General features: G+C 37.7%; 1 protein-coding gene across 2 annotated transcripts in view; it reads left to right on the plus strand.

The window, feature by feature from the left end:
* Nucleotides 1-18,527, plus strand: part of LOC110445122 (E3 ubiquitin-protein ligase mind-bomb-like) — a 36,836-nt gene that overhangs the window by 12,632 nt on the left and 5,677 nt on the right. For both annotated transcript variants that reach the window (XM_021489536.1, XM_021489535.1), the window contains exons 7-18: nucleotides 2,869-2,979; nucleotides 4,621-4,725; nucleotides 6,362-6,581; nucleotides 6,933-7,078; nucleotides 7,531-7,679; nucleotides 9,450-9,606; nucleotides 10,253-10,413; nucleotides 11,871-12,003; nucleotides 14,665-14,767; nucleotides 15,522-15,601; nucleotides 16,008-16,165; nucleotides 17,771-18,016. In XM_021489536.1, the coding sequence (XP_021345211.1) occupies nucleotides 2,869-2,979; nucleotides 4,621-4,725; nucleotides 6,362-6,581; nucleotides 6,933-7,078; nucleotides 7,531-7,679; nucleotides 9,450-9,606; nucleotides 10,253-10,413; nucleotides 11,871-12,003; nucleotides 14,665-14,767; nucleotides 15,522-15,601; nucleotides 16,008-16,165; nucleotides 17,771-18,016 (1,769 nt within the window). The remainder of the gene's footprint in view (nucleotides 1-2,868; nucleotides 2,980-4,620; nucleotides 4,726-6,361; nucleotides 6,582-6,932; nucleotides 7,079-7,530; nucleotides 7,680-9,449; nucleotides 9,607-10,252; nucleotides 10,414-11,870; nucleotides 12,004-14,664; nucleotides 14,768-15,521; nucleotides 15,602-16,007; nucleotides 16,166-17,770; nucleotides 18,017-18,527) is intronic.

The following is an 18,527-nucleotide window of genomic DNA, read 5'->3' on the forward strand; positions in this document are numbered from 1 at the left end:
CCCCCCCATTATTAATTTCACCCTACCCTAGTAAAAGCCCCCCATTATTATTTTCACCCTACCCTAGTAACAGCCTCCCATTATTACTTTCACCCTACCCTAGTAAAAGCCCCTCAGTATTACTTTCACCCTACCCTAGTAAAAGCCCCCAATTATTAATTTCACCCTGCCCTAATAAAAGCCTCCATTATTAGCTCACCTGGTTCATCGTCTGTACGTCAACAATTACTTTGAACGACTTCTTCCTATTAACCACTGATTGGAGTTTGACTAAATATTAATGGAAGCACCCCTAGGTGGTGGGGATTCAAAATTGTACAAATGGTTGGGCTGACCCCCCAGGGGGCTGAGGGGCGGGGCCAATAAGGGGCAATTTGGCTATATTGCCTTAAGCGACTTCTTCTCTGGAACCAAGAGATGGATATCAACCATATTTGACTGGAAGCATCCCTAGGTGGTGGGGATTCAAAATTGTACAAATGGTGGGGCTGACCCCGCAGAGGGCTGACGGGCAGGGCCAAAAGCAGGCAATTTGGCTATATTGCTTTAAGCGACTTCTTCTCTGGAACTAAGAGATGGATATCAACCATATTTGACTGGAAGTATCCTTAGGTGGTGGGGATTCAAAATTGTACAAATGGTGGAGCTGACCCCCCAGGGGCTGAGGGGCGGGGCCAAAAGGGGACAATTTTGCTATATTGCTATAAACGACATCTTCTGTATAGAACTGTGCCATGGATATCGACCATATTTGGTCGGAAGCATTCATCGGAGGTAGGGATTCAAAATTCTACAAATTTTGATGCTGACCCCCGGGGCTAAGGGGTGGGGCCTAAACAAGTTTATTACTTGGAAATGGTTGAGATCCCCACCGTATAACCATATATACAATTGCTGAATATAAAGAGAAGAATGCACAGTTGCTTCCAGGATGGCCCTAGGGTCTGGCTCCACCCTTGGAGGCATAGTCCCTTGGTCATAACTTTGAAATGGTTGAGATCCCCTCCCCAAAACTATATATACAAATGCTGGGCATAAAGAGACTAATGCAGTCATGATATTAGAATAGACCCTGGGGTCTGACCCAACCCTTAGGGACCTAGTTTCTTAGTCACAGCTTGGAAACAGTTGAGATCCCCACCCAAAAACCATATATACAATTGCTGAATATAAAGAAATAAATGCACATATGCTTCCAGGATGGCCTTGGGGTCTACCCCAGCCTTGGAGACCTAACCCCTGGGTCATAACTTCAAAATGGTTAAGATCCCCACCCCAAAACTATATATACAATTGTTGGGCATAAAGAGACTAATGCAGTCATGATGTTAGAATGGATCCCAGGGTCTGCCCCACCTTTGCAGACTTAACCCCTGGGTCATAACTTTGAAACGGTTGAGATCCCCACCCCAAAACTATAAATACAAATGCTGGGCAAAAAGAGACGAATGCAGTCATGATATTAGAATTGATCCTGGAGTCTGGCCACAACCAATGGACCTAGTTTCTGAGTCACAGCTTGGAAACAGTTGAGATTCCCACCCCATAACCATACATAAAGTTGCTGGGCATGAAATATTTAATACAGATATGCTACAAGGATTGGCCTTGGGGTCTGGTATATTCCTTTGGATCTCATTTGGAGAATATTTTGCCATGATTGCTTAGATATCCAGGTGAGTGATACATGTCCTCTTGGCCTCTTGTTAATTTCACCCTACCCTAGTAAAAGCCCCCCATTATTACTTTCACCCTACCCTAGTAAAAGCCCCTATTATTAATTTCACCCTACCCTAGTAAAAGCCCCCATTTATTAATTTCACCCTACCCTAGCAAGACCCCCCATTATTAATTTCACCCTACCCTAGTAAAAGCCACCCATTATTAATTTCACCCTACCCTAGTAAAAGCCACCCATTATTAATTTCACCCTTCACATTTGATTACTATGTTAGATATATATGTTGTTAACTGATGTTGGCTCTTATGAAAAATTTGCCCTGATTACTGTAGGTGAAAAAGGCGAAAAATAAACTGCAACGAACATTTCCCGGTGAACAATAAAGAAATAAAGCATTGGCCCTCCATTGTTGTTGAGTTTATTGACCATTTGGTTTAGAATAGCTCAACCAAGGTTGTGGAATATTGCTACCAGATTTACAATGTATCTGGTAATATGCCCACCCAAATCTGCTGTATTTCAGTATTTAATGCAAACATATACTATTTCATTGTCCCGTTATAAGCATAAATTGAGTGAGATATGATGTGTTGACCTCCATATAAGGTCTTCTGGGCTGTGACATGCTGTTTAATGTATCGGCATGAGTTTAAGAATTTAATTAAGAAAATGTAATATTCTCCTTTTCATTGTACAGTCCTTAGATAAACCTGCTATCCAAAAGGTTTTTTTTCCAATCAGAAACTAAATGGGAACTTTCTGTCAAATTGTTTGAATAAACGCCGACCAATATGCATGATGTGATGTTTTAAAACAGACAGAACATATCTAATTAACGTTCACTGCTTGTCAGAACTGGTAACCATGGAAAGCACTGATCAAATTCACTAAACAATTTCTGATGCCCCATTTGGTAGAACAGTATGTCTAAAGTGTTTTGAGACAAAAAAGAGCAATAAAATAACATTGTCTATTTATGATAGAATACGTCTGTAAGAACTGTGTTGAATACCGTCATTAATGTTAAAAATATGTATTTCAATCTTCAAAAAAAATGCTGGTAGTCTTTTCCAATTTGTACTTTGAGACATTGTCGTTAATGGTTCTTCAAAATATGCATGTTACCCGATACATTTTAAATAAATGTGATGATTCCCATTATAACATTTTGCGATATGACATTGCAGTGTATCAAGGAGGTGGGCACCATTGTCCAGCTGTTACACAAAGGAGAGCTTGCCAGGGTCCAGTATGTAGATGGCCAGATCTTTGACCTCAACCGCAAGGCTCTAACCCGGGTATGCTGATAACAAGTTTATCACAGAAGGGTGATGTATCAGAATCTGTGATTGTCCTGTCACAGAGGGGTGATGTATCAGAATACTGATGTGTTACTGTCTGTGATTGGTCTGTCAAAGAAGGGTGTGTTACAGTCTGTGATTGGTCTGTCACAGAAGGGTGATGCGTTACAGTCTGTGATTGGTCTGTCACAGAAGGATGATGTGTGACTTTTTGTGATTGGTCTGCCACAGAAGGGTAATGTGTGACTCTTTGTAATTGATCTGTTACCAAAGGTTGATGTGTTACAGTCTTAGATTGGTCTGCCACAGAAGGGTGATGTGTTACAGTGTGTGATTGGTCTTGTCACAGAAGGGTGATGCATGACTCTTTGTGATTGGTCTGTCAAGGAAGGGTGATGCGTTACAGTCTGTGATTGGTCTGTCACAGAAGGGTGATGTGTGAATCTTTGTGAATCTGCTACAGAAGTGTAATGTGTGACTCATTGTGATTGGTCTGTCACTTAAAGATGATGTGTGACTCTTTGTGATTAGTCTGTCACAGAAGGGTGATGTGTGACTAATGACTATTTGTGATTGGTCTGTCACAGAAGGGTGATGTGTTACAGTGTGTGATTGGTCTTGTCACAGAAGGGTGATGCATGACTCTTTGTGATTGGTCTGTCAAGGAAGGGTGATGTATGACTCTTTGTGATTGGTCTGTCACAGAAGGGTGATGTGTGAATCTTTGTGAATCTGCTACAGAAGTGTAATGTGTGACTCATTGTGATTGGTCTGTCACTTAAAGATGATGTGTGACTCTTTGTGATTAGTCTGTCACAGAAGGGTGATGTGTGACTAATGACTATTTGTGATTGATCTGCCACAGAAGGGTGATGTGTGACTCTTTGTGATTGGTCTGTCACAGACGGGTGATGTGTTACAGTCTGTTATTGGTCTATTACAGAAGGGTGTTGTTTAATTCTTTTGTGATTCGACTATCATAGGAGGGTGATGTGTGAGTCTTTATGATTGGTTTGTCACAGAAGGGTGATGTTTTACAGTCTGATTGATCTGTCACTGATGGGTGATGTGTTACAGTCTTTGATTGGTCTGTCACATAAAGGTGATGTGCTACAGTCTGTGATTGGTCTGTCACAGAAGGGTGATGTACTACAGTCTTTGATTGGTCTGTCATAGGAGGGTGATGTGTTACAGTCTGTGATTGGTATGTCACAGAAGTGTGATGTGTTACAGTGTGTGATTGGTCTGTCACAGAAGGGTGATGTGTTACAGTTTGTGATTGGTCTGTCACTGAAGAGTGATGTGTTACAGTTTGTGATTGGTATGTCACTGAAGGGTGATGTGTTACAGTTTGTGATTGGTCTGTCACTGAAGAGTGATGTGTTACAGTTTGTGATTGGTCTGTCACTGAAGGGTAATGTGTTACAGTGTGTGATTGGTCTGTCACATTTAACCTATTCCTGATACTTACCTTACCCTCTCCATTCTTTGTGAGACAAGGTCACAAAAAATGTCATGTTGTATCATGTGTACTTATCTTCACATCACTTTTGTGACTTTTTGACGAGAGACATTTATGATATATGATCCTTTAGATCGTCATTGTGTTGCACATTGTATATGACGTTTTCCCCACAGATTCATACGTTTAGCAAAGATGATTTGGTGGAGATACTGGGGGACAAGGAGAAGATCAAGGTGTTACAGGCGGGTCATGGTGGTTGGAACGACGACATGGAGCAGGTCAGTACCACACATATTAGTGACGTTATCAACCTTACTCATGTTTTACTTACCTTACCTTTTAAGCTCACCTGGCCCGAAGGGCTAGTGAGCTTATGCCATGGTGCGGCATCCGGCGTCCGGCTGTCCGGCCAGTGTCCGTCTGTCCGGCGTCAACTTTTTTACTTTAAACAACTTCTTCTCAATAACCAAAAGGCCCAGGGTACTGATATTGGGCATGTAGCATGCTGGGACGAAGGGCTACCAAGTTTGTTAAAATGAATGACCTTGACCAATTTTCAAGGTCACTGGGGTCAAATGTCTTAAAATCTTCAAACAACTTCTTCTCAATTACCAAAAGGCCCAGGGGACTGATATTGGGCCTGTAGCATGCTGGGATGAAGGGCAACCAAGTTTGTTAAAATGTATGACCTTGACCAATTTTCAAGGTCAAAGGGGTCAGATGTCTTAAAATCTTCAAACAACTTCTATTCAATAACCAAAAGGCCCAGGGTACTGATAATGGATCTGTAGCATGCTGGGATGAAGGGTTACCAAGTTTGTTAAAATATATGACCTTGACCAATTTTCAAGGTCACTGGGGTCAAATGTCTTAAAATCTTCAAACAACTTCTTCTCAATAACCAAAAGGCCCAGGGTACTGATATTGGATCTGTAGCATGCTGGGATGAAGGACTACCAAGTTTGTTCAAATTAATGACCTTGACCAACTGTCAAGGTCAAAGGGGTCAAATGTCAGAAAATATTCAAATATCTTCTTCTCAATAACCGAAAGGCCCAGGGTACTGATTTTGGGCTTGTAGCATGCTGGGATGAAGGGCTACCAAGTTTGTTAAAATGAATGACCTTGACCAATTTTCAAGGTCACAGGGGTCAAATGTTTTAAAATCTTCAAACAACTTCTCAATAACTAAAAGGCCCAGGGTACTGAAATTAGGCCTGTAGCATGCTGAGATGAAGGACTACCAAGTTTTTTCAAATGAATGACCTTGATCCACTTTCAACCTGATGTCCTTGTTCGACATTCAAGGTCACAGGCGTCATATGTTTAAATATTTTAATAGGTTCTTATGAATCAAACACTGATATTCTGCCTGTAGCTGTATTTTATTCCACTTTGAGGATTACAAGTGTGAGATTAATACCAGGTGAGCGATGCAGGCCCATTGGGACTCTTATTTACTCTTTCTCATGTATTATTACCCCCTCAATCAAGAAAGGAGTGGTATACTGGAATCTACTTGTCTGTCCATCTGTCTGTCTGTCTGTAGAATTTGTTTTCAGGACAACTCCTTCTTAAGTCATGGACTGATTTCAACGAAGGTTTCGAGATATGATAACTGTGACCACCTGCATCCAAATAATATTTTTCTTATCACTCAACTCATCATTTAACACTTTTGAAGTGCCACAATTTGTGTTGAAAATATAAGAAATAAAATAAAATTATTTGCCTTCTGACCTCCCCTATTTTTTTCAGACGTGTTACCTGAAACACATATCATTTTTTTTCATATTCAATTCCTGCAGTATTTTTGTCACATATATGACACAGGCCTGGGGTCAGATAATTTTACCCAGTTCAAATTGACAGTGAATGGTGGAGCATTTGAAAAACCTATTTGTTTTCCTCCAGGTTTTACAGAAACAGGGACGAATTGCACGGATAGACAGTGATGGTGACGTTCGTGTGAAGGTTGATGAACGCGTCTGGATCTTCAATCCTGTATGTATCCAAGCATCCAGTCCAAAAGGAGCTGAGGCATCGTCACCACCTTCTCTTATGGGAACTACTGTTGTTATGGATGATGATGACGATAGTTCGGAAGAGAAGGAAATGAGCATCAGTGGAAGAGGTTAGCAATCATTTAGAAATCAAGTTTATTGTTGATGACAAGTTTAATAAATTATCTATTGATGTCAAGGTGAGCTTGTACAATGGCACTGCATTCAGAAGTCCCTCAACCGTTCAATATCAACTTTTCATAACTTCATTATAAATCTTCTTCAGAACCATGAGGCCAACTTTCAGGACAAATTGCATGTTTAATAAATACAGCTGGGATGAATTGCTATTAAGTTTGATCATGATTGTCCAAATACCTGGCATAGGTGACAGGGATTGAATTTAGGAAATTAATCTAGCTACTTGTATTAAAAGAACCAAGAGTAATGTTACATGCCTGATGTATTTATATCTATTACAGATGTATCAGAGACTATTGCTCAGCTATTTGTTGACATGCTGAAAGTACAACCCCCTGTACAAGCTGCATCAGCCAACATCGTTCAGGCTGCTGCTCAGAATGACATCAACACAATACAGCAGGTTCTCAGCCAGAAACCAGACAAGGTAAGATACATATTGCAAAACCTTGATAGTCAGCAGATTCTCAGTCATCCAGACAAGGTAAAATATATATGGTGGAACTTTGATGGTCTAGCCATTTTTGCATCTAGTCATCCTTGTCCTCAGTTGGCAATTCACTTTGTTCACATGTAGCCAAGATTGGTTTCCAGTAGAAGTGCCCAGGTTTGTGACAAATCTTTGCTAGGACAAATCTGTACAGATAAAAAGGCCACTTTGTTCCACAATAACGGAACAACAGGAGTTTAAATGATTTGATAAACAAGACAGGACCAAAGGTATGTTTAAGCAATGAACTGTGTAAATGTTGAAGACCTTACTACTATTATATTGTAACATGTGTCACCAACTGAATGGTGTGCACCAGGATAAACTATGTAATTCCTGTTTGATATTTGGAACAGATAATTTAAATCTTGTTGTCTTTTAATCTGCAGGTAAACTTTTCCCAGGATGGTAAGACAGCACTACACCTGGCTTGTTACGAGGGACATTCACAAGTTGTAACCCTTCTCCTCAAATACAACGCTAACCTAGACTTACAGGATGGAGAGGGAGACAGCGCCCTGCACTATGCTGCCTTTGGGTATGGCACTGAGTAGTGCACTATTTCTTGTTAATTCACTCTCTTTCTACCATTACAAACAAAAATAAATCACTATCAATCTAATTAAAATCAGATCCTTTGTCCCGTTCCTCTACGATACTCTTACTAAAAGGGTATAGTAGAGGAACGGGAATAAGGATCTCATGATTTTAATTAGATTGCATCACTAAAAAACTAAGTAATTTTAAGCTGATGTGATACAAGGTGTCATACCTCATATATCTAATTAAAAGCCAAATCTGCCCCCCCTCTTTGCTTAAAGTTTCTCTGGGGAAATAATCAGCTCCCCCCCCCCCCCCCCCCCCCCCCCAGCTGGTATACAAGTATGATACAAAATTATGGTAAATTATTTTAGTTCCAGTTCCAGTTGAATATACATATTATTTATTACACACTGAATTTTTAAGTGCCAAAGATTTTAAGAGTATTTTAAGTTGTTCAGAATGTAAATATAGTTCTTATCTCACTTGGCCCAAAGTGAACTTAAATTATGCCATAGTTCGGCTTCTGTCGTTTTTCTGAATAACCAAAATGACCAGGATGTTGATATTTGGTCAGTAGCATGCTCGAATAAAGGCCTACAAAATTTGTAAAATTGAATGACCTTTACTCATATTCAAGGTCACAGGGGTTAAATATGTCTCCAAAATCTTTTAAACATGTTATCCTGAAGTTTGTTTAATATAATGACCTTGACCTGCATTTAAAGTCACAGGGGTCAAATATGTTTAAAATTTTGAAAAAACTTTTTTTGAATAGCCAAAATGCCCAGTATGATGATATATGGTCAGAATTATGCTAGGATGAAGGACTACCAAATTTGTTCAAATTAAATGACCTTAAAATATATTCTAGGTCACCTGGGTCAAATATGTTTGAAACCTTTAAACGACTTCTCCTGAATAACCAAATGGTGCAGGATGATGTTTGGCCCGTAACATGTTGGGATTGAGGGCTACCAAGTTTGTTCAAAAGAATGACTTTGACCCATATTCAAGGTCACAGGGATCAAATATGATCAAAATATTTAAAGGACCTTTTCTGAATAACCAAAATCCCAGGCCTGTTAAACAGTGAGGGTGATGATATTTGGTCAGCAGCATACTAGGATGAAGGGCTTACAAGTTTGTTAAAATGAAATACCTTTAAATACATTCAAGGTCACAGGGGTAAAATATGTTTAAAATCGTTAAACAACTTCTTCTGAATAACAAAAAGGCCCATGGTGATGACATTTGGTCAGTATCATACCAGGATAAAGGGCTATCAAACTTTTTCATTTGAATGACCTTGACCGTATTTCAAAGTATAAACATTTAAATGACCTAATCTCAATAAACAAAAGGTCTAGGGTGGTGATATTTTGCAAGTTGAATGCTGAGATGAAGGGCTATAGGTAGAGTTTGTTCAACATAATGATCTTGTCCGACTTTTATGGTCACAGAGGTCAAATGTTTTTAAATCTCTAAACAGGTTCTTTTGAATGAGAAGTCATTTTAAAGTCATGAGAAGTCTGCTATTGTAGTCATCAATACTGATATTTTCCCTGTAGCTTTATTTAAGATCGATTTTAAGGTTACAAGTGTGAGATAGCAGGTGAGCGATGCAGGTCCATTTAGCCTCTTTTTTCAAATTTGTAGAGCAAAGATGAAAATGTCCCTATTTTTGCAGCATTCTGTAAACCTATGATTTTATAATGATCCTGTTTCGGTTATATTACAACAAAGATCCACTATATTTATTTAACAGGAAGGAGACAGAGACAATGAAACAGTTACTGAATGCGGGAGCAAAGGTCAACATAGTGAACAAAGCCGGTCATAGTCCATTACATATCTCTATAGGGAAAGCCTGCGAGGAGGCTGTGGAGATTCTAGTCCGGCATGGCAGTGATGTCAACATAAAGGTATGCTTGTTTACAACTGTTTATGCAAGGTTTGAAGAACTTGCTTGTTCAATCATTTGAGATTTCTTTTCTCTCTAAAAATTACAACAATTATACTAAAGCTGTTCACCAAAATGTTGTCCAAAATATATCCTTGAAACCATAAAGTTCAAATATCATTGTCATATAGTTATAGGGCGGGTGCCCTATAGTACATGTATCACTGTGTCCATCTGTTGTCCATCCACACTGGAGTTATTGCCCCTTTAACCTTCTGCTCCCAAAACCTTTTAAGCGCATCTCTTTGACAGTTAATTTGAAGTTTTGGTTACTTGGCACTGTGACACTATATCATATGTAGATGTGCATGAAGACAGGAATTCACAATATTCCTATTTTTCCAGGATTTATGGTCCTTAAAACTTATTTAGGAACCTTGTAAGCACAAGCAGGGGTTATATCTAAATTTGTGAGCTTGCTCACAGTTTCTTTTGTTAGCTTTTGTATTTAATATATTCATTCAAAATATAAGCTAAATACTGGTAATATATGCCCGTTTATAAGTCTGTTGCAAAAATAACTATACTAGCAATCAGAGTCTAAAGGTTACTTTAACGTGAACCTACATTGTAAAATGTAGTTAATTTTAGGGTTTGTTTTGGGACAGGCTGATGATGGAGACACAACCATGCATGACGCTGTACAACAACGAATGGGACAACCCAGGATCATGCTAGCTGTCCTTAGAGGTCACGATGCTGATTATACAATCCCAAACCAAGATGGTTTTAATGTATTGCAGTGGGCAGGCCTAAAAAATTCTGTTCAGTATGTATATGTGAACCTTAAGTGTATGTGTAGGTGTGTACCTGTATTGTATATTTAGGTGTGTATCTGTAATGTATATTTAGGTGTGTACCAGCTGTAATGTATATTTAGGTGTGTACCAGTATTGAATGTTAAGGTGTGGACCTGTATTGTATGTTTAGGTGTGTACCTGTATTGTATGTTCAGGTGTGTACCTGTATTGTATGTTTAGGTGTGTACTTGTCTTGTATATTTAGGTGTGTTTCTGTATGGTATGTTAAGATGTGTATCTGTATTGTTTATTTAGGTGTTCCTCTGATGTATATTTAGGTTGTGTATCTGTAATCTATGTTTAGGTGTGTAACTCTGATGTATGTTTAGTTGTGTATCTCTGATGTATGTTTAGTTGTGTATCTGTAATGTATGTTTAGGTTGTGTATCTGTAATCTATGTTTAGGTGTGTACCTCTGATGTATATTTAGTTGTGTAACTCTGATGTATGTTTAGTTGTGTAACTCTGATGCATGTTTAGTTGTGTAACTCTGATGTATGTTTAGGTTGTGTATCTGTTATGTATGTTTAGGTTGTGTATCTGTAATCTATGTTTAGGTGTGTACCTGTGATGTCTGTTTAGGTGTGTACCTGTAATCTATGTTTAGGTGTGTACCTCTGATGTATATTTAGGTGTGTACCTCTGATGTATATTTAGGTGTGTATCTCTGATGTATGTTTAGGTTGTGTATCTGTTATGTATGTTTAGGTTGTGTATCTGTAATCTATGTTTAGGTGTGTACCTGTGATGTCTGTTTAGGTGTGTACCTGTAATCTATGTTTAGGTGTGTACCTCTGATGTATATTTAGGTGTGTACCTCTGATGTATATTTAGGTGTGTATCTCTGATGTATGTTTAGGTTGTGTATCTGTTATGTATGTTTAGGTTGTGTATCTGTAATCTATGTTTAGGTGTGTACCTGTGATGTCTGTTTAGGTGTGTACCTGTAATCTATGTTTAGGTGTGTACCTCTGATGTATATTTAGGTGTGTACCTCTGATGTATATTTAGGTGTGTATCTCTGATGTATGTTTAGGTTGTGTATCTGTTATGTATGTTTAGGTTGTGTATCTGTAATCTATGTTTAGGTGTGTACCTGTGATGTCTGTTTAGGTGTGTACCTGTAATCTATGTTTAGGTGTGTACCTCTGATGTATATTTAGGTGTGTACCTCTGATGTATATTTAGGTGTGTACCTCTGATGTATGTTTAGGTTGTGTATCTGTAATGTATGTTTAGGTTGTGTATCTGTAATCTATGTTTAGGTGTGTACCTGTAATGTATATTTAGGTGTGTATCTGTAATGTATATTTAGGTGTGTACCAGTATTGTATATTAAGGTGTGTACCTGTAATGTATATTTAGGTGTGTACCTGTAATGTATATTTAGGTGTGTACATGAATTGTATGTGTTTTGAATTAACAGGGCAATGGATGTAATCTTAGAGATGAATAAGAACTTTGTAAATGACCAGACAGCAGAGGGATTCACAGTTCTTCACATTGTGGCAGCAAACAACTTTGTGGATGCCACCAACTGCCTTGTTGCAAAACCCAATGTGAGTAAAACATTGATTTACTCATATGAGACTTCAACATACAATGAACAACATTGAGTCATTCATACAAGTACAATGTACAACATGGAGTCATTCATACAAGTACAATGTACAACATTGAGTCATTCATACAAGTACAATGTACACCATTGAGTCATTCACACAAGTACAATGTACACCATTGAGTCATTCACACAAGTACAATGTATAACATTGAGCCATTCATACAAGTACAATGTACAACATTGAGTCATTCATACAAGTACAATGTACTACATTGAGTCATTCACACAAGTACAATGTACAACATTGAGTCATTCGCACAAGTACATTGTACAACATTGAGTCATTCACACAAGTACAATGTACTACATTGAGTCATTCACACAAATTCAATGTACAACATTGAGTCATTCACACAAGTACAATGTTCAACATTGAGTCATTCACACTAGTACATTGTATAACATTGAGTCATTCACACAAGTACAATGTACACCATTGAGTCATTCGTACAATGTACAACATTGAGCCATTCACACAAGTACAATGTACAATATTGAGTCATTCACACAAGCACAATGTACAACATTGAGTCATTCACACAAGTACAATGTACAACATTGAGTCATTCACACAAGTACAATGTATAACATTGAGTCATTCACACAAGTACAATGTACACCATTGAGTCATTCGTACAAGTACACTGTACAACATTGAGTCATTCATACAAGTACAATGTTCAACATTGAGTCATTCATACAATGTACAACATTGAGCCATTTACACAAGCACAATGTACAACATTGAGTCATTCACACAAGCACAATGTACAACATTGAGTCATTCATACAAGTACAATGTACAACATTGAGTCATTCACACAAGTACAATGTATAACTATGAGACATTCACACAAGTACAATGTACACCATTCAGTCATTCGCACAAGTTCAATGCACAACATTGAGTCATTCGCACAAGTAAAATGTACAACATTGAGTCATTCACACAAGTACAATGCATAACATTGAGTCATTCACACAAGTTCAATGTACAACATTGAGTCATTCGTGCAATGTACAGCATTGAGCCATTCACACAAGGACAATGTACAACATTGAGTCATTCACACAAGCACAATGTACAACATTGAGTCATTCACACAAGCACAAAATACAACATCAAGTCATTCACACAAGTACAATGTACATCATTGAGCCATTCACACAAGTACAATGCACAACATGGAGTCATTCACACAAGTACAATGTACAACATTGAGTCATTCACACAAGTACAAAGTTCAACATTGAGTCATTCATACAAGTACAATGTTCAACATTGAGTCATTCGTACAATGTACAACATTGAGCCATTCACACTAGTACAATGTACAACATTGAGTCATTCACACAAGCACAATGTACAACATTGAGTCTTTCACACAAGTACAATGTACATCATTGAGCCATTCACACAAGTACAATGTACAACATTGAGTCATTCACACAAGTACAATGTACACCATTTAGTCATTCGCACAAGCAAATGTACAACATTGAGCCATTCACACAAGTACAATGTACAACATTGAGTCATTCATACAAGTACAATGTACAACATTGAGTCATTCACACAAGTACAATGTACAACATTGAGTCATTCACACAAGTACAATGAACAACATTGAGTCATTCACACAAGTACAATGTACACCATTCAGTCATTCGCAAAAGTTCAATGCATAACATTGAGTCATTCACACAAGTACAATGTACAACATTGAGTCATTCGCACAAGTAAAATGTACAACATTGAGTCATTCACACAAGTACAATGTATAACATTGAGAAATTCACACAAGTGCAATGTACAACATTGAGTCATTCACACAAGTACAATGCATAACATTGATTCATTCACACAAGTTCAATGTACAACATTGAGTCATTCACACAATTACAATGCATAACATTGAGTCATTCACAAAAGTTCAATGTACAACATTGAGTCATTCGTACAATGTACAGCATTGCGCCATTCACACAAGTACAATGTTGAACATTGAGTCATTCATACAAGTACAATGTATAACATTGAGTCATCAACACAAGTACAATGTATAACATTGAGTCATTCACACAAGTACAATGTACAACATTGAGTCATTCGCACAAATACAATGTACAACATTGAGTCATTTACACAAGTAAAATGTACAACATTGAGTCATTCGCACAAGTACAATGTACAACATTGAGTCATTCACACAAGTACAATGTGCAACATTGAGTCATTCGCACAAATACAATGTACAACATTGAGTCATTTACACAAGTAAAATGTACAACATTGAGTAATTTACACAAGTAAAATGTTTAGCAGTTTAGTTTGAACAGATTTTATTGCATAATACAATAAAAGAATTAAAAGAATTTGGCACAATTTATCGCAACCTATTCATTTCCTCTGGAGCCATACATTTATATATTAATACAATGTAAGCAATAAGGCCATGAGTCTCTTGTTATGATTAAAAAAAAAAATCATCTTATAGAAAGTTAGGATTCTTTAATAAGTTTAAAATTTGTCTTGCTTGCATCAAGAAGTGAGACACTGTCAATATTCCATTGAAGCCATCTTTTTGATTGATAGATCAACGTGAATATTGACATTGGTGACAAGGAAAAGAAAACACCACTCCATTGCGCTGTGAATGGAGGTCACAAACAGGTGATCGAGCTCCTCATAGCAGCAGGTAATATCATCTGTTTTCACACTCCGTTGCATTTGGATAGACCATATCTCCTACATTTGTTTATAGGATACCATCTGACCCTGTATTAATGAAACTGTACTGATGCTCAAACATGGATTTTGTGCTCAAGCCAACTTTTTTGTTACTTGAAACAATAAAAGGCCAAGTGTGAACATTGAAAGCAGTATTTGGCTTTTGATCTATCCAATATTATTCAAAATGCACTAACAAAAATGTAAATTTTTATGAATTGTTCACATGATAATGGACTTGAACACAGAATCTGAGTTTGAGCATGAGAACGTTTTCATGAATACGGGCCCTGAAGTTCTAAAACTTTAGGAATCTGGTTCTGTAGTCGAAGAACTAAAAAACACTTGTTCAGTAGCCTCAGAACCATGGGGTTCTTATAATTGAAGGTACAGCACAAGGTGCTTGGTAGTTAAATAAGGAGGAGGGGAGTAGTAAAATACTGTACACTGGGAAGTTCTCGCCCAGTCAAACTATCGCCCTTCGCCCATGCAGGAAATCATTTTTCACCCTTCAAATTTCATTACCATGAATACATTGTGATGTTTACTTATGCATGTATTCACTGTAATGATAAATTCACCCTCATCATGGATGGATCTTATAGGACAGCTCCTTTAGACCCAGTTCTCACCTATGGCTCATTGTGTGTACTGTATGTCTCCATTTTAAATAATCCTATATCTTTTAGATTAGATTGTAATGTATATGTATTGTGTTTTAGAATCTGATGTAAATGCCCAGGATGTTTTTGGAAACACAGCCTTACATTTGGCACTCAGTAAATCAGGTCCATCTAGAGAGGTTTGTAAAACAAGTTTTGAATCCATGGTTGACTTAAAAAAAACTAAATTAAATCTAAGCAACTGATATATTTTTCTGTTGGCCATCCATTCATTTTGCATCAGCTTTTTCCTCGAATTACTTTCTAGAATCATGAAGTTATATTTTCGATGATGCTTGTTTGGATGTAGGGCTATTAACCTTGATATATGTTCAAGGTCACAGGTTGTGTTAAATTTTTCAACTATCATCTTCTAATGAAGAGTAAAACTTCAAGTCATGATTCCTGTTAGCTAAACTATATTGTTGCAATTATGTTTGTTCAAGTCAATGACGGTTAACTGTGTTTAAATCTTTGAACAGCTTCTTCTCACAAACTCGAGAGTATGATGGTATGTAGTAACATTCTCCTGTATGATCATTCCAGTGTGACAAGATTATGGGGGCTAAGCAGGATCATGAGGTGGGCACACAGATCATCTGCCTGTTGCTCGAGTCCCGTGCCAACATCATGCTCAAAAATAAAGATGGTGACACACCCCTTGATCTCGCCTCTGACCCTATGGTCCGTAAATTCATGGAAAAGTATGTACATCTATTATCTAAGTTACATTACTCTGGCTTAGAATATGCTTTAACTTAATAAGTTTCCATTTTAAAGTGGATAAGTCTGCTGAAGGATCTTTGTACACGAGCACTATTCTTTTTTGCCTTCAACAAGAGGTCCTGCAATGTAGCCTACTTAACGGCTATTAGAACAGTTTTCCAGTGCTAGACACTTAAAAAAAAGAGAAAAGAGAAAAGATAACAGAGGCTGCAATGATAAACATTTTGTTATGACGTTATGAATCAAAGTTGATCAGGATTAAACAAGGAGTCAAGTGACCAAAGGTCATCAGGTCAGGGGTCAAGGTCAAATTTTGTAGCTATTCACTGGTGAACATTTCGCTATGCCATTAAGAAGCAAACTTGTTCGGAATTAAACAAAGAGACACACTGAGGTAAAAAGTCGAGGTCATAGGTCAAGGTCATTAGAATCAAATGTCAAGGTCAAATTTGGCATCTTTTCACTGATGAACATTTTTTTATGACATGATGAAGCAAAGTTGATCAGAATTAAACAAGGAGTCAACTGACCAAAGGTCAAGGTCATTGGGTCAAAGGTCGAGGTTAAATTTTGTATCTTTTCACTGGTGAACACTTCGCTATGACACTTTAAAGCAATGTTGCTCAGAATTAAACAAGGAGTCAATTGACCAAAGGTCAAGATCACTGGGTCAAATGTTACGCGGTCCAAAGGGTCAAGGTCAAGTTTTGTATTTTTCACTGAAGAACATTTTGTTATGATATTAAGAAGCAAAGTTGGTCAGAATTAAAGAATAAGTCAACTGACCAAAGATCAGGGTCATTGGTTTAATGGTTAAGGTCATTTGGGTCCAAAGGTCAAAGACAAAGTGGATCTCTGACTTTGACCCTGGCTCTTGATGGAGGAGGTATATAAGGTGAAATAAAACAAATCAAAGCTAGCAAATGAGTATTGCACTGGTATTTACATTTCTGTTAGCCCAGCAAATATGGAGGTGGAAGGAAACAAGACTCGCATCATAGTACATGTAAAATGTATATTTTGCTTCCTTGCGATTCTTTTGGAAGTTCAAATGTCAAACGTCAAGCTCAGCTATATGGGCAGATTGCTTCTTGATGATTATGAGGGATATATATTGCCACAAGACGGGGCCCTTACTGACCTGTCAGTGTTCTAGTTACTGTGTGTATTTAACAGATCTATCCAGGGTAAGAAAAGGGTGCAAGATATTTCTAACTTACACCCCATTTCATGAGTACATAATGGGGGACCAAAGAGATGTGACATGAAATTGGGAACCTAATAATGCTGCAATGCAGAAATGGTGACACCTCTTTTGCAGTTTCTGAAATAATTCTGCTGATTAGAATGAGAAAAAAATACTCTTTCATACTTGAGATTGTAGAAAAGTGAAATTCCACCCTGAGGATTTTCAAATTGGTGTTAAATCCTCAGCAAGCCTCGGGTTTCATCCAATTTGAAAACCCCTGTGCTGGAGTTTCCCAATCCTACAACACGATTGGGCATGAAATAATCTTAAAGTAAGCAACAATAATCTTGTTTCCAAAAGGATTTTTTATTTTGGTGATGACACTGTCTTTTAGATTGGCAGATAAAGCTAAACACAACAAGTTTGAGACCACGAAGCGAGGCATCAACCTGCCTTCTAACTGGGACCCATTGACGAAAGGCCAAGCTTTCACACGCGTACCTGTGTCGGTGGAGGCGGGGGGCATATTGAAGATGGAGTATGAAAATGTGTCGAAGAAGTTCCGCTCCACACTACCCCAAGCAAAGATCTTCACCATTCAACGTGTACAGAATATGTTTCTATGGGAGGTCTACTACTTGTATGTATCAGCCTTACTGTAATGTATTAACATTTTTATAACTATATGAGTTATGGCGACCCATACCAATACCAAAAACGGTTACTATGCATTGGAAACTGTTTTTCTGGCATGACTTTAACTTCTTAATTTCTGCGATTTTTCATGAAAATTAATACCAGTCCAGTAAACAAAATATAACCAATAATAACCAATAATAGTGTTTTGAGTATAGGAAATTAAGTGATGCTAGATCAGGATTCCAACCCAGCATTGCAGATTGTTACTCTGTCACTTTAACCGACTGAGTTAAACCTGGCCAATATAAGTGTCCTGGCCCAACTGTGCTACACTTATTTCCAGATTGAAATTAAGGGGAGATAACTGTATATGTGAATCAGAGTGTAGTAGGACAGTGATCCTGGATCCTTGAGAAAATAGTGCCCAAATACTTACAGGGAAATAGAACGTTTTTATGCTCAATTATATGTAATTCATATTAATTGTTTACTCATTCTCCATTGTTTATTCT

Source organism: Mizuhopecten yessoensis, unplaced genomic scaffold, assembly GCF_002113885.1.
Source record: "Mizuhopecten yessoensis strain PY_sf001 unplaced genomic scaffold, ASM211388v2 scaffold2087, whole genome shotgun sequence".
Classification (NCBI taxonomy): domain Eukaryota; kingdom Metazoa; phylum Mollusca; class Bivalvia; order Pectinida; family Pectinidae; genus Mizuhopecten; species Mizuhopecten yessoensis.